Source organism: Pocillopora damicornis, chromosome 4 (assembly GCF_964200805.1).
Source record: "Pocillopora damicornis chromosome 4, jaPocDami1.2, whole genome shotgun sequence".
Taxonomy (NCBI): Eukaryota; Metazoa; Cnidaria; class Anthozoa; order Scleractinia; family Pocilloporidae; genus Pocillopora; species Pocillopora damicornis.
The window spans coordinates 10,324,859-10,342,209 of record NC_142673.1 but is presented as its reverse complement, the minus strand read 5'-3'; the positions used below and the strand labels follow the sequence as shown (position 1 = coordinate 10,342,209).

Sequence of the window (17,351 nt, the reverse complement as noted above, 5' to 3'; positions counted from 1 at the left end):
CTTCGGCGGAAAACTGTCGATGAATTGTAGCTTGCGCAACGTTATCCAATGTGTGGCTTATGTAAACTTTCTGTCTTCTGTTTTTGAAAGTTGAGGTCCTTCAAATAGTGCATCGCGTATCCATAGCAACGCTTTTCTAACAAAAGGAGCAACTCGGGAATGCGCTCCTTTATTCGTTTTAAAAGCTTAGCTTTAACAACAACTTCGTTACTTTTGCGAGAAATATTAGTCAGTCAATTTGATCAGCCACATTCGATTTCATCGAGAACTAGCGAATTGAGCCACATCGGACTTAAAAAAATCGTCGAGTGACGGGATCATTGCCACATCGAAGATGATCATGACTCTAATGAAACACATCGCGATCATATGTTCGATCCTGGCGGCGTTTTTTGCGGAGGTGGCCTGTGAATGTTCGTTGGCAAACGTATGTGTCCCTGGGCCTGTGAATGCAGCCCGGTTAGTGAAACACACTGTGAAAGCCACAAGTACGTGCGGAAATCCACCGGCCTATTACTGCCATTTCGAACCCTTGAACGGAGATTGCACCTTATGTAGCGGCACCAACCATTCGGTGGACAAGATGACCGATGGTGACTTAGAAACGAGCTGGCAATCTGTAACTTGGTGGGAATGGTACAAGAATAACAACAACACAAACAAACCATTCGTGGTAGATGTTACTCTTTCCTTCAACAAGAGTTATGCTATCACAGGAGAAATTCGTATTACTTTTAACTCTCCACGACCGTTTAAAATGATTCTGGAAAAGTCTGCGGATAAAGGATTAACGTGGACACCTTTGCAATACTACGCCGACGACTGCCAGGAGAAATTCAACTTATCTAACACGCCTGTCGAAAGCATAACAAAGGGTAACTTTGGTATTCAATGTGTGCAAGACTACAGCTTTGCAACGCCTCAAAAAGGCGGCCAGGTGCTGTTTGACTTTTTGAGACGTTACGAGAAAGCTGACTTCTGGAACGGAACACTGCAAGAATACTTCACGATTACGGATCTTCGGTTGCGATTGTTGTATCCTGGTACAGATGGACTGGAGAATGTTGATAATGTAGTCGAAAACATCTTTAATCAGTACTTTTATTCAATCGCAGATATTAGAGTGAATGCCCGATGTCAGTGCCACGGGCACGCAGAGTACTGCGATTTCCCGTATACGAATGGATCACTTTGTGATTGTCTACACAATACAGCGGGTGAAGATTGTGAGAGGTGTAAACCACTCTTCAACAACCAAACCTGGAGGCCGGCATATTCAAACAGCGAACCCAATCCGTGCGAAGGTAAGTGCACAGAAATAATACTTCAATATTGTATTTGTTCTTCTCGCCTTATTGCTGTGCGATACTCAAGTATTTCCTCGAGTTTGCGAGCTATGCGTAAATCGGACTAAATCCATATTATAACGTGAGCGTTTCATAATTAACATTGTTGCGTCGATGTTTATAACTTCGAGACACGATTAGGAAAAATGGTAACGTGTTCCTTGACAATTTTCGCTGGAAACAATCGGCTCCCAGCTGATCAAGTGAAGGGAGCCGCGGTGCTTTCTCTTTAAATTGCTTGAACAACTTTGTTGTCTAAAACCCATGGGAGTTTAGAATGATCGATGTTATTTCACACAAAATTTAAATTGTAGGAGCAGGTAGACACATTGAACCAGGCTTTCATGATCGAGAACCTTCTATCCCGTGAATAACATGTGTACTACCTCGAGTAACATGCAATTTTTTTCAAGACCATTAGTTATACCATACTGTTTAGATAATTCTCATTAGTAAATCAAGCTCTCCATTGATGGAAAGCAGTAAGCGTCTTCCAGAAAGGTGTTAATTTCACCGTTACTGGTGGAAACCGATAATGCTCTACATTAACAAATAAAGCTGGTAATCTTGCAGAAAAGGAAATATATGTTTGTTTTGATTTCTATGTGAGTGGAGTCTCCGTGGAGTACAAGAGTACTATCCTGAACTACGCAGAATAATTTTTAATTGTGATTGTAATGGAGTAACCGTTACCAAGAGCAGTTAATGATATACAAACGATTTACTTATTTCAGCGAGGTTTTGTGATAGAAACGGGCGAAAAAAATCACAAACTGAATGGTGGTATTGGCATCGTGCGTAATATTGCATGTTGAAGTGTTGAATAAATGTGTCACACAAAAATTTTACTTATGTAAATTTGGCCCTAAGAAACATCTTATACAATTTTTCCTCATAAATCAGGATTTATCTTTACTCAGGCAGTACATTTTCTTCAAAATAGAAATAAACAAATATATTTATATTTAATATAAGTATTTATGTCAAAGTAGTGATGGTTACTGTACATCTGTTTTGTGTTCAAGGCTTTCACTTGCAGTCTAACATGGACTCTTCATAGTCTTAATGTCAATGGAATATCTAGTTACAGTGGACTCTGTTATTGTGGACACCTAGAAGGGGAGATTTAGTGTTGGTACTGGCAAGAAACCATAATGGGGGGGGGGGGTTTCAAGAGAAAAAAATTGGTTTGTCTCTAAACAAATGAAATAATATATAACTACTCAAACATTAAGTTTCTTATGACCTCATTAACTGGAAAAAGATTTGGTTGCAAGCATGAAATTCTCATGTTTGCGCCCAATTGAAGAATGGTTTCTTTATTTTCTTCTATTGTAATGTTGCATTATGTTATGTGAGTTAGGATTTTTAAGTGCATACTATAGCAAGAGAAAAATAAGTGAAATGTCATGCTTGGGGCACATAAGTGTCCACATTTCTTTAATAGCAAGACTCTGTAATAAGGGGATTTTGTTTTAATTGTTTGTTTGTGTGTTTTGCCGGGGAGCTGGCTCTTGCCCAAAATGGCAGGGTGTCCATAATAGTGAGTAGAACAATGCAAGAGTCAACTGTAGAGCAAAAATATACATTAATACCAGTTCACAGTTCTACTAAGTCAGACTAGGTATTAGTCATCTTATCATGATGTTTGTTAAATGATCATTTGTGTTGCTCTTTCAGAATGTTTGTGTTATGATCATGCTGATAGTTGTCACTACAACAAAACCCTTAATCATGGTATCTGTGACGACTGTTACCATAACACCACAGGGATGTTTTGTGAACGTTGTCGTGAAAAGTTTTATCGCAATATGAGCAAGCCACTAAATGATCCTGAAGTGTGCCTATGTAAGTACTGAAAAGTTAGTGCCTAGTGATATAACTGTATGATATTGGCATGGAAATCTGCAAAGGTACTTCTGGATTTTGATGTAGTTGATGCCATAGGAGGCAAGTTGAACCCACTGACTAAGCTATGGGATTTTCTATTGATACTAGTGTACTTTAAGTTTATTTTCCAGGAAATTAATAACTTATTTTACATATACAATCGACTTGCATAAGTTAGATTGACATGTCAATTCTGTGCTATCTTTTGGGAATTTCAGCTTGTGACTGCTTCATGTTTGGAATTATCAACAATGGAACATGTAATCAGACAACAGGACAATGCAAATGCAAGCAAAATGTGACAGGTCGGCAGTGTGATCATTGTGCGGACACCTTTTGGGGTTTTGAACTACCCCCATCAGGGGATTGTAGAGGTAAGTGATTTATGCTAATCCACTTGAGTTGTGTTCACACATGGCTAGATTTATCCTTGTAAATATTATTTTAATCAGAGTAAGAACGCAAAGGATGCATTCCTGATGGTAATAAAGTACATATTCTGTAAAAATTATCTTTAGGGCACGTAACTTTTTTCAAAAAGCTTTTTGTTAATTCTCTGTGACAAAGTTCCTTAAAATTCTTAAGGGAAGTCATGAATAAATTGTTGGCAATTTAGTCTTACAACGATCACAGGCTGTAGTCTTGGTGATGAAGTGACATTCAGTTACTAGGTCCTTTGATTTGAAAATCTCTCATAATGTTTCGCAAAATAATAATGAGTAATGAGCAACTATTGCAACCATTAGACTTTAGGAAAAGGGTTGAAATAGTGTGATGGTGAAGAAAGTGCAGTATTTTGCAGCTGTCATCTGCAGGAAAACATACACTGTAGTATTTGGTGCTTAACAATCATTACCAACTCCAATGGTTCAACCTGTTATCCTCCTTTCATTTTGTCATTTTGGCTTTTATCGTAGAGTGCAGTTGTAATGGTAATGGAACAGTGAATGGAAGCTTAAGCTGTAATCAGATATTAGGGGAGTGTCCATGCAAGAATAATATTCATCAACGTACTTGCTCAGAGTGCAAAGATGGTTATTACTCATTTCCAAAAGCCATTGAAAGTGACTGTCTTCAGTGTGACTGTGACTATGGTGGAAGTGTACAGGAGATCTGTGAAAAAATGAATGGTTAGTGTCAATGATTAGACAAAATTTTGGTGCAGCATTTAATTTTGTTTTATAGGCTTCAAACTTGAACTATGTCTTACTGAATCTATCCTCTCAAGATGCAATATGCTCTCCTCAATTCACGCTGAAAAAGAAACTGAACTATTTTTTTCTTTTTCATATCAATGTTTTACCCCATCTTGCCTATGTATAATTAGACATATACAAATTTTACAAACCCAATGTCTTGGAAAAACTGAAATTGCCTCCTAGAGGTGAAATTTGATAAGAAAATCGACATTTAGTTTTCAGTAAGTCATGGACTTTCCATAGTGTGAAGTTAGAACTGAAGCAATGTTTTATTATTCTTATTAACCTCTTTATAGGCTGAAAAATTAACTTACATCTTATTTTCCAGGAACTTGCCTTTGTCGAAGCCATATTGAAGGAGAACGGTGTACTGCAGTTAGAGCAGGGTTTTATGTTGCTTCCTTTGACCACCTGAAATATGAAGCTGAAGATGCTATGGGCAATTATGAAGCCACCTCTAATTTCACTGGGGTGGACCAGGAATTTACTGGCAGGGGCTATGGAAAAATTGGATTCAACCAATTTATTTCTTTCAACGTCAACTTATCTACAAGCTTCAGGGACTTCTACATAGTTATTCGCTACACCCACACTGAGAAGGCCAACTTATCACTTCTACTCTCTATTAATTCTTGCAATGAAAAAAATTGCTCTGAGTCAAATAATTTTTCAATCTCAGATGTGCCTTATGGAGTTGGATTAGCTTGGATATCAGAGGAGGCTGCGTCTTTTGTAAGAGGTCAAGTGTATCATTTGAACTTGAGCTATGTCAGTGGAATGTACCAAAACACATCCATTGAAATAGACTCTTTAATTTTACTCCCAAATGTGAGAGATGTTAGGATTTATGAGATTGCTAACAGATATGGTTCTGTTCATGGCATGGCACTGCAACAGATTGAAAATTGCTGGAACAAATCCACCACCATTTCTGGGTCTCAAAGTGGTTTTGACACAGCAGTATGTCAGAATGTTACCTTCTCTGCAATGGCTGAATTGTTTGATGGAGCTATTGGTAAGTGGTGTTAGGGATAATTTAAGTCAATTACTGAAATTAGAGAATTTTGATTTCTGGATAATTTTTGTTGAGGTGTGACACTGGCAGTTGTCTCAACACTGGCCAAGAAGGCAGTTGATCACATTGACAGTTCACATGGAGAGGGTACCAGTCTCCTGTCTTTGCAAGTTGAAAACTTGTTATTATCTAACAAATATTTTAAAGTACACAGCTGTATAAACATGAACCATGATGAATGAAATGGTCTCATCCCACCTTCTCTCAAGGTTTAACGTAAATGGAAGAAGCTCATAGAGACCATGTGTATGACTAGCACTGTAGTTTCCAGGATGTTTATCATTATGGCATACTTCCTATTTTTTCTTGTTAATACTTTTGTTGGTACATTTTACATGTACTTCTAAGCAGGTTGTGTTTTTAAACTGATTTTAAACATATATCACTTGATTTGAGTGACCACATTTTAACTCATGTTTTTTTGTTTGTTTTTATAGCTTGTTCTTGTAACAGTACTGGCACTAAAAATGGTACCACCTGTCACAAGCAAGGAGGTCAGTGTCACTGCAAGCCAGGAGTGACAGGACATGCATGTGATCGTTGCAAACCAGGATATTTTAACTTTACTGGAAGTGGATGTACAGGTATGTACAGCAAAATGATAGAGAACTTATGAAATGAGACTGTTCATGCCTTCATATTTAGTTCTGATTCAAATGGAAGCCATTGAAACAAGATAACATCATCTCTGTTTCCTCTCAGCTTGTGGGTGCAGTGGTGTGGGCTCATCAGATCTGGTCTGTGATCCTGTGTCTGGTCAATGTCCATGTAGGCCCGGTGTTGTAACAAGGACATGCAGCAGGTGCAATGCAACCTACTATGGTTTTCAATCAGGACAGGGCTGTGTTGAGTGTAAATGTAATGCAAGTGGTTCTTCAGACCTGCAGTGTGATGATGTTAGTGGTGTGTGCCCATGTAAGAACAGCACCACTGGGTCAAAATGTGACATGTGTCGTAAAAACTTCTTCAGTTTCACATCAGAGGGATGCCAGTGAGTATGCATGTTTTGCAAACAATCCATAGCTAAATGTAACATTGTAAACAGTGGGTTACCTTTGCATGTAAAATGTATTTGTTTTTCATGCCTTTGCTGCATGCTACATATACAGATAGGCAAAGTCAGATAATTGCTATTGTTTAGGAATGTGTTTTGGTGTAAAAGACTTCCTCCCTACTTAAATCTAGTTTCAACCGAAATCAAAAGAGGCTTTGTAACAGGCATTTTAATTTCCCTTAACTGATTTTAAGACCTTCAATAGCTTTCAGTGTGTGCCTTAGGGCGGGGAAAAATAAAGAAAGGTTGTTTTTGAAGGGATGGAGGCTAGTTTAGATAAATATTGGTACAAGCACTCAAACATGTAAGACAAAGTCCAGCCTTGTTTGTTGAGTTATCATTATCCTTTAGTAAAAGCTGTGACAAATGGATGTACATGGATTGCAAGCTGGTGATAGTTATACCGTACACAGACAAGATTTTTTTCTTAAGCCAATCCATCATTGTTTTCCTTTACAGACCATGTAACTGCCATGAGGGTGGTTCCAGCTCAATGCAGTGCCATCTTAACACAGGGATCTGTAAATGCAAAGCCAATGCCGAAGGAGAAAAGTGTGAGAGATGCAAAAATGGAACTTACAATAGTGACCCACAAAATCCAGATGGATGCTCTCCATGTTTCTGTTTTGATCGATCCAATGTTTGTTCCTCTGCTGTTGGCTTTATTAAAGATTATATTATGGTCAACTTCTCAACACTGAATCACGTTAATAAACCAGGAAATCTGCACGTGCTATCGGAAAATAATGGTAATACCTTTAAAATTGATTTTCCATCCAACAGCAATGTGACAGTTATTGTTAAGAATAATTTTCAGGGAAACCAACTTTCTTCTTACAGTCAGTTATTCATAATTGACTATGTTGAGGCTGAAAGTTTAAATGCTTCTTGGATCATCACACTGAAAAACACTCTGGATCGTGAAGCGCGCTTCAGCATAGTGTCTTCTCTTTCCTCGTCAAAAAAGGAATATCACGCACTTCTTCATGAACGTAACACCCTCAACAACTTATCTGCTTTTGACTTACAAAGTATCCTAGTGGATATCGATTCTGTTGAAATACAAGGACGTTTCATAGCCAATGGCTCTGTTACAATAGCTGCAAAGATGGTTACTGCTACCAGAGGTGTTGGAGAAGAAGTAAGATATGTTGAAAACTGCACCTGCCCCTACAATTACACAGAGTTGTCATGTGGATATTGCAATTCAGGTAAGGTACTACCACAGTCACTGGTAATTCTGTAATAGCAGTTTAAAAATGGGATTAGCTGAGACGGAAATACTTAGAAAAGAGAAAGACGATCGAGGGCCAAGTAAGACTTGTCCCTCCATGAATATGGACAACGAATGAGGGAGACTGAAAAAGGATAGTTGCTTGTCGAAAGCATCAAAACTGGTTTTGAAGTTTATTTATAATTCTTTTTTTCAAGGATTTACTCGCCGACCTCCTAACCCGAGTCACTCGTCAAGAGTGTTCAGCTCGTGCGTGCTGTGTTCATGCACTGGTCGTTCAAAGAAGTGTTTCCCTGAGAATGGCACGTGTTACAACTGTCGCATGGGATCTGAGGGTGAGCACTGTGAGAGGTGTCAACCTAACGTGGATAACACTACCGACTGCAGACGCTGTGTATCTGGTTATTTTGGATTGACCCCTTCGTCTGGTGGCTGTCGAGGTAACACATCTTATATTATAAGCTTATTTCAGCGGAAACAAATTTTCAAACAAACGGAGTTCTCCTCTGTGTATTTGTTTTGTTTCCGTCCTCTTTTATGTCTCCTGTATGCTCTTTTTAGTCTATCTGAAGACCAGCATTATTCTTGATACCTGTAGGTCATATGCGGTGCTAACCGAATAAGTGCACAAACACACTAAAAATTACTCCCATGTAAAGGCTCCTACAATAACTTAACATTAGAAGAACTAAAGTATTGTAAACGATTTTCATAAAATTTCACCGTATTTTCCAATCCAGGCAGGATAAACACATGAAATGTCAGGCTTTATTCTAAATCTAATAACTGAAGCTGTTTCCAAAGGTGTGCTTAAAATTTTTTTTCTGTTTTGTCATGTTTCAGACTGTGACTGTGTTGAACCCAACACACTGTACGGAAATAGTACTGTATGTAATGAGACAACCGGCCAGTGCACATGCAAGCCAAGAATTGGTGGACGGCGATGTGACCGGTGCCATGAGAACGCCTACAACACGAGCAGAGGATGTGTTGGTAAGTGTGCAAAGAAACTGATAGCTACGTATTACAGGTTCATTATCATTACCATCGTCATCAGCACTGCTGGTAATATCCTTTCCAGCTTTAATAGATGATGTGTCGGTCACCAGGTAATCGTGCTTGAAATGATTCAATTTATAACAACTAAGTAACTTCTCTATAAGTTAGTTTGGCATCAGCTGGGGTATGCGGGTATTAATTGCGTTGACGGAAGTTTTTACCCTCTAGCGTCGATTGCTCCGACAAAGGGCTACTTTTTCTATTCTGTAATAACTTGGCGAACGCAAGCAACAAGAAGCTGAGTTGTCGCGTGATAGTAAAAGAAATTTGGAAAGGGTTAATGTTACAGTGACTTTTATTTTACCTTGTGTGTTTTTTTCTCATTTCTCAGATTGTCCTGAGTGTTACCGTCTGATTTACGAGGATGTCAAGAAACTTCGAGTGAGTTTACTTGCCTTGGACGACACTATTGAGCGGCTTCGCAATGGAAATATCGGTGATGCTTCCTTCGCACATCGGCTTGACGAGTCTAACAAGGATGTCAGCAATTTGGTGGATGATGCAAAACTTTCTCGAGAAGTTGAGAATAACGTCACAAATCAAATTATGCAGCTAAATGAGTCTCTTAATCGTCTAGAACAAGTCTTAATGCACGAGGTTACTCCTGGTGTCAACACACTATCAGATAACCTCACTGCTATGGAACGGAATAAGAACAAAACAGAGGAGCTAATCCAGCTGATAAAGGGAGTAGTTAACGACAGCTTTGATATTCTGAACATGTCTGTTGATTCCGCTGTCCGCAAGGCTGAGATTATCACCATTTATCTCAGTAAGTTGGTGCCCAGGTTCACTGCACTGGCAAACAATTTCACGGGAGCAGCCGCCAGTCAGAATGAAACAGCCTATGAGATCCAACATAAGGTTGATAACGCTAGTTCTCGGGCAGAGAAGGCTCAGCTAGTGGCCAACAACACCATAACGGACCAAAAGGATCTTGATCTCTCCCTCCAGACTCTGAAAATGCATGGTGATGTCATACAAGCCTTGGGTGAATACGTGAATTCTACAGCTCATCAGCTGTTTGTGAATGCGTCGATGGTTTTGTCAGGAGCAAACAAGACTTTATCTGAGCTGATGCTACTGGATCCTGATAACAGAGAAGCGGTCGTTCAGATCGAGGAGGCAGCGATGCATGCAAGCAGACAAGCGCAGGAGCTGATCTCTACGGCGCAAAATTTGACCCAAATGTATTCCAATTTGTCCACACAAGTTGAACTGGCTGTGGAAGAAGTGAATCTTTTGACATCGCGCGTGTTTAGAATTGAGGCGGCTGGTAAAACAATCCTAATTGAAGCTCAGCGAGCTAAACAAGAAGCTACTGATGCTGTGCAACTCGCCAGCAACACCTTAAAAGACGCTGAAGAAATGTTACAGATCCTACAAAATTTCGAGAGCAAGGCAAAGGAAGCACAAGATTTTGCTGATCTTTCTCTAAAGCAAGCCAAGGAGGCTAACATTACAAGCTTGAATGCCATTCAGTTCGCTCAGGGTATCAACGCCTCTCTTCAAGCAACACTGGCGGCTGCTACTAAAGGACTAAACTTTGCGCAACAAGCGTGGAATATTTCAACTTATGAGAACCAGGTAAATTATGCACATGTTAGTTTGACATCACGCGAGGATGTGCTCAGACGCCATGACTAGTTGAATGTGAAATTCAAATAGGAGACTCTTTTCTCACTGGACACCCTGCATGCCCCTGCAATTGTTTTGTCCCTAAGCCAGCCAACATCCGCTTAGACAAACTGTGTTCAGGAAGCCGTTTTTTTCTCCTTTTTTCTTTTTTTTTTCTTTCTCTTTTTCATATTTATTCGTAATTTATTTTATTTTTTCATATTTTTAGTCCTCTTTGTTCTGTTCTCGGTTCTAATTACTTGTGTCATTCTGTGGTTCTGATCATTACTAAGAATTATCTCTTGTTTGGATCATCTAAGTATATCGACAGGACAACGATTATTTTATACCTTGAGTTCCTTAGTGCTAATTTTTATCTTGGTTATTCACACAGGCTGTGACCATAATTCATGCTGACGCAAACAAAATATCTCAAGCCTCAGCCCAATCTAAGTACACGACAGGATACCTCAATCACGTGGATCACAATGTCACCAGGATGAACTCGTCATCCCAAGGACATATTGACACGTGCAAAGGTAACTATTCCAAGTTAGCGTCTGACGCTTTGACAAATGCTTATTTAGCAAAGAACGCAGCAGACAAAGCTGATGCTGCAGCCAAGAACTTGAAAATGAACGTAGATCGCGTGGTGCAAAAAGCAGCCAGGTTACAGCACGTGAACGTTACAAGGCTGGGTGAGCTTAAGAGCGAGATACAGAGAATACGCTCGGCATTTACACAGAAAAACCTTGCAGATATTATAACAGAACTGGAAAAAGCAAAAAGAGAGCAGCAGACATTTTTGCTGGATTATAAAAGAAAAGTTAACGAAAGGAGAGTAGAAATCGCGGAGTTGAAGCATCTCTATGCGTCTCTTTCATCTGTAACGTGTAACAAATCATAATAATTATATGACATACTGTGTGATGAATAAGCTATAAATTAGTTGCCACAGCATGCGGTTGAATTCCGTCCTTGAGGACTGAAGGTCGAATAACCAGGTCAATCAGGTTGAATTTTCGAAGAGAAAAGTCCTACATCAGTTTCCCAATGGCTTGATTATGTACCCATATATCCATTTGAAATTGATGGGGGAGGGGGAAGACGGGAGGTGGTTGAACGCTGGGCAAGCTTACGCCAGCTAAATGTATGAGAAAAACAATTAGGGAAAAAATGGTAACCAAATAGCCACAGTTTAACATGATGAAAAGAAACACACTGTTGCTTTTCTAATAGCTTATTAATTTATGGATAACTCTTCACCACTCCAGTATATAGACAGGTTATTCCTGATATACGCTTTAATATTTTTTTTGCAAATAAACATACGGGTTAAATTAGTACTAGCTGAAAAGAGAAACAAACCATTTCGAACTAAGGATCATGAATTTCGCATAAGTTTCAAAATGATTATGTAGGCAAGGGACATACTTTTTGTAAACCCTTCGTTTTTTTTTGTTGAGAAGGAAAGTGTTATTTTTAATTATAATTGCAATTATATTTGTAGGTGATATTTTAGCGCTTTTGTAAAAGTATTTATTGTGTATAATTTTCGATCAAAATTATTGTTGATACTGATTAATTCTTATTATGTGATTTTAGTGAAATTTAAATTCTTTATTTTCAATCACTGATAACATTTATATGAAATATGGCTCTCGTTTTAGACCATGATTCTAAAGGTCAGTCAGATGTGTGTCTGTATATTTAACAAATAGATTCCAAGTTGCCGTGCGTCTGTTCAGTAATAGATCACAGATGACGTCAAAATGTGGTAAGAACAAAAAAGTAGCACACGAGGCGCAGTCGAGTGTGTCACTGATGTTCTTACCACATTTTGACGTCCTCTGCGATCAATTACTGAACAGACGCACGGCAACTTGGAATCTATTTGTTTTATATAATAAAGAATTTTTAAAAAGTTTTAATGATGACGTCATCGATACGTCTGTCCTCCAATAGATTATAAGTGAGAACCAATCAGAATGCGTGCATAACTGAGCTTATTATATAAATCTGTATATATTCTTCATTCCTTCATTTCCCTTCATTCCACTGCCAGCTCAGTTGCGAGAGTTATACATAATGACGCTAAGAAAGGGCTCGAACCTCAAAATAAAATATTTAATGTTTTCATTTGTGTTTGGTGACTTTGCTTTTTATTATTATTATTGTTCTGTACGGTGGGCACTTTCGTTTGCTTCAATTTTACCATTAAGGCATGTTCACCTTAAAATCGTGCCATTTCTCTTTCTCGGTGAAAACTTAATGATGCTTGTTAGCATCATTAAGTTGTCACCGAGAAAGAGGAGCAAATGAAGCGGGGGGGGGAGGGGGTTGTGGGATCGTTCGAAAGTGTAGGCCTTGCACAAGAGGTTACGGATGATATACAGACACTTCTTGTTTCATTACTTCTCCTCAAGTTGTTACGGTTTTCTTTTTGAGACATAACGGTAATCTACTCCGCAACACAACCTGATAATCAAACGGCTTGATTATGCAAATAGCTTCAAACAGCAGAGTAACCACTTTCTTCTCTCCTACGGAGGTTCTTTGTAAACGTCAGTTGAACATAGATGAGTTGAGTACTGGCGCTAATTTAACAAGCGGTCGACAATTATTTACGCCTACATTCACTGCTTGGTGTGTAGAGCATTTTTGTACTAGAGAACCTCTCCAGAAGAGAGAATACCGTCTACAACCGTAATGTTTCCCTTTCCGTTCACTGATGTCTTAACAATTTCTCTTAAAAGGCAAATGATAACAAAGACACTAAAACTGAATGAATTATCCAGGGCACAAAAGCTTTTGACCAGAATCATCATCCTTCAGTACTTGATGTTCGGTTACAAATAAAGAAGTAGTTTTGCTAAGGATTCTGTAGATGAGACTTCGAAGCGATTGGGAATTTTATATCTATTTTGTAGTATTCTATGTCCTCAAAAAAAATTGTTTTCAATTATTCAGGGCAAATTTAAAAGTACCTATATTGGTTACCGACTTCTATTGTAAATGTACAGTAATTCTTTCCACACGCTATATTGTGATTCAAATTCAAAGTAGTGAATCTCCGTGATTGAATTAGAATGCTATCTTCCTTTGTGGATCCGAACATAATTATCTTTTCACTGTAAAAGGAAAAACACTTTCCGTGTGGTCTTCCTTCAGACATCTCTTCATGACTGTATTTAGTAATTGTTCTCAGCACAATGGAGAGCGCTGTTGACAGGTTTACTCTGTTGGCGTCCAATAGCAGATTACTTCCGGTACGAGACCCAAACACAGCAAACATAAGTGGTTTGCACAGTCTCAAAGATACCTAATTATATTCATCGTGGAGTCGACCCTGAGGCATAAACAGATGGCAAGTTACAGTATATGAAATCGCTCACATCTCCATTATCCTCCGATCGCTAAATTTTGGCCACGTCGGTTTGACGTTCGACCCGAGAATGTAAAATTTTCGCCACGGTATTATATTTCCATACAAAAGAAAATCGTCCCTGGAGGTCTATACCGATCGAAAACGTGACGCGTTTTATGAGAAGAAGACCGGCAGAAACCTTTGACAAATAGAAGATTGGATCCTGCTCCGCCATTAGAGCAGTTAGAGGCACAACATGAATTCTTAGCTTGATTCAAGCTCGTTAGATCCACCTTGCATTATTTCAAGGGTCAAAGTTATTTTAGCCACGTTGAGTTCATCACGTGTAACTCTAAATTTTCATCTATTATCTTTTTTTTGTCGAAAGTCATGAGCGATCCGTGACGAATATATTTGAACCACTGCGGACTAGATTCCATACGGAAGCGATACAAAATGGACTTATCTAAAAAGCGACAAACGTTCACTCCCGAACGACAAGCCAGTCTTAGTGTGGGAGAAAATAAAGCGCCAGGGAGGTATCTTCCTCGACCATCGCTTCAACCTAAACGATATTCAAGTCCACCTGGAACACTGCGTCTGACTGAGGAAGTCGATCAACAAAACCAAACACTAAATCGGTAAGTTGTGAAACCATAAAAGTATTTAAGTGGCTGGTTCGGGTATTTGTTGTTTAATTAACCGTAGGGATTGTTACCGCAACGATACACTGTTTATATTGAGCGTCGGTGCTCATTAGATGCAGTCAGTCTTCTTTTAAAAGTTGGAGATATTAAGATTTGTATGAGTTATTGTTGTACTAATTCTCGTGACACAACCTTAATTCCTGAGGGTGTTAGTATTCGCGCTAACACGGCTCGATATTATTTGTCAGTTGAAAGCCGGAATCAACAGTTCGTATTTGTGTGAGAACAATCATGTTTGGTTTACCATGCTCTCGCATAATTTTGTCACAATATCTATACCGAGATGCCATGAAATTCAGTTCAGTCTGTCTATGATCGGAGGCGACTTCTACTCCACAAAGAAATGTTTACATTTGCTTGATTTAAAGGTGTTATTTTAAGTTTCTATGTGATTGTCTGAAGCTATGACGAAGAGCACTTATGTTCCAGCCGTGTATCTATTCCGCGCAAATTTTGGCTGGAACCGTGTATAGAATGATCATATAAATATAAAACTTTTCAATTTTCTCCTCTTCACATTCTATTTCTGCATCAAGGAGGTTGTGAAACCCAAAATGATAAAGAAGACGTCTGGCTCATTAACCAGTAAAATTGTGGAACTGATATTGACATTGTTAAGCATCTCTTGTTTACGCATGAATCATCAGTTAGTCTTTGTTGCAGTTAGATTGGAGGTAAAATTTTAAATCATCCCAGTTATCTCAGTCAGAACCAAAATTTTCTGTGCTGTTGGCTCTAAAGACATACGTGACGTATTTTGAAAACTACTAGCAACACATGGGTGGGGGGAGTGGGATTGTTTCTGTTTAGATTAGGTTGGCAAGCTACTTCAAATGTTTTATTTACACAATCCTAAACTATCATAAAGTAAAAGATTAAATCAAACAAAACCGTCGGACGAACAAATGAAATCCAAATCAAACCTTACTATTTTTCTTCTTTTGACCTTCTCAGAAGTTTATTATAATTCAGTGCATGTCTGTAACAAGATACTATCACGCACGTTCATCCATGATCAAAGACGTCATCGCGAGATGCTTTATTTATTAATCTTGTTAAACAAATACGGCCGCGTAAATCAGGACTCATGGTTAAAAAATTCGGAATTCCTTCTAGTCTCCTGATCCTCTTTTTTTTTTAGTTCAAATTTCTTAAAAGAGGCTTAAACTTTCAAACTTATTAACAATTCTTTCATTCAACCGTAAACTTCATTACCCGTTTTGACTTGATCAATTTGTAATCACGTAAAGTTTGCGTCGATAGGTCACGCAATTTTTTTTAGCACAGACACTGGATGAGTTGATGCTTTTTGCTGAAAATAAAAGTTATGAAATTTGTGCTTAAATCTATTCGATATGGGTAAAAGGCTATCATTTTTCGATGTATGAAGCACTCACATGAAAAAGTGATCCTGAACGGAATGCGTGACAAGATGGAGTGTTTACCCATCACTGAATCTCGTGCAAGAAACGTCTTTTGTCGCTAAACTAAACACATATTATATTTTGTAGAACTCAAAACTTATACCGGAACAAATCAAAGGTTTTTTCGAAATTATTTCTTATTGGTTTTATCATGACGAGGTTTTTTTTTAAATTCAATCAACCACGGTTTTGATTTCGGCCTTTTTTTTGTTTCTCATTTGTTTTAGTAGAACCCCAATTAACGATAAGGCTAAGAAACATAAAAGTTTTTCTCACCAAAAATTTAATTTAAGAGAGGGGTCATTTATAAAGGTTCATTTCCCGTTCCAATTTTTTTCCATAGCATTTACGACTGGTTCTTATGAATGACAAGAAAAACGTTGATTATGACGTTCAACAGACGTACTCAGGTCTCCTCGACTCGCAATTGAAAAGGGAAATACATAAATTAGTGGGTCTTCGTTGGTCACTTAGCAAATTCGCTGTTCTCATCTAGATGGTTATTCGTCTGTTTAAGCCTCAGGAGAGTTTGAAGATTCTTTTTACTCTCATCAATTGTTAACCATACGATTCAGGACTGAAATGCCTAAAATGATTACAAAATTGACCCAATGACATCAGTAAACTGTACAAAAAAGGCACGTTTATCATTTCGCACGTATTAGTGATATATCATAAAGATGGTTAAATTATCATACTCCATAAAAAAAACAAAAACAAAAGATGAATAAATAAATTGAAGAAAACAAAAAAAACAGAAAAAAATCCCCTGTGGCTGAGTTTTAATTTTAAAATAACACGTCATGGATAAATGCAAGACGACTTGCATATCAAAAGTAGTTATTGATGAATCATCGCCTCCATAAAATTTTAATTTTTTAAAGGTCTAAATTTAAGTGTTTTCCTTTTTTTGCCCCGTGAGACAATTTTTCTCAGAATTCATTTAATGTCACCTCTGTCATTTTTGTGATCATTAAATTATCAGTCTTGGAAGTTATTTTCGATAGTTTTGCGTGTGCGTGTGTTTGTGATTTATTTGCAGCAGAAGTCAACCTTCTCAAAACGTGCAGCAGCTGATAATGATGGATTCGAAAAGCTTTTCCGAAACTCTAAGGAATTCGAAAGGAAGATTAGCAGTTACAAACTGAAAAAAAATGTCTTGCGGTAGAGATTTCACCCTGAGCAAAAAATTAGGCTTGATTGTGGTAAAGCAGTATCGACATAAAATACAAACGAAAAAAACTAGATGCTATTCATCTTTTTGCCAGTGCAGATCACTTTCCGGACCGGACACTATTGAAAGTATTGTTTACAAGTTGTAGTTACGTCAACAATAGGCTTTCTTTCAACAGAAAGGCTCGAAAAAATGGACCCTTTTA

At 38.2% G+C, this 17,351-nt stretch overlaps 2 protein-coding genes across 2 annotated transcripts in view; both read left to right on the top strand.

The window, feature by feature from the left end:
* The first annotated feature begins 126 nt into the window (after window positions 1-126).
* LOC149046769 (uncharacterized) lies at window positions 127-12,613 on the top strand. The gene is made up of 12 exons (XM_089202829.1): window positions 127-1,304; window positions 3,027-3,194; window positions 3,455-3,610; window positions 4,154-4,366; window positions 4,764-5,450; window positions 5,948-6,094; window positions 6,213-6,501; window positions 7,024-7,775; window positions 7,996-8,238; window positions 8,642-8,791; window positions 9,189-10,444; window positions 10,869-12,613. Exons 1-12 carry the CDS (start codon window positions 335-337, stop codon window positions 11,379-11,381), a joined length of 5,544 nt encoding a protein of 1,847 aa, XP_089058955.1. The 5' UTR covers window positions 127-334; the 3' UTR covers window positions 11,382-12,613.
* Window positions 12,589-17,351, top strand: part of LOC113677648 (GTPase-activating Rap/Ran-GAP domain-like protein 3) — a 20,660-nt gene continuing 15,897 nt past the window's right edge. Inside the window, exon 1 of the mRNA XM_027194487.2 lies at window positions 12,589-14,482. Coding sequence (XP_027050288.2) covers window positions 14,298-14,482 — 185 coding nt within the window. The 5' untranslated portion in view covers window positions 12,589-14,297. The remainder of the gene's footprint in view (window positions 14,483-17,351) is intronic.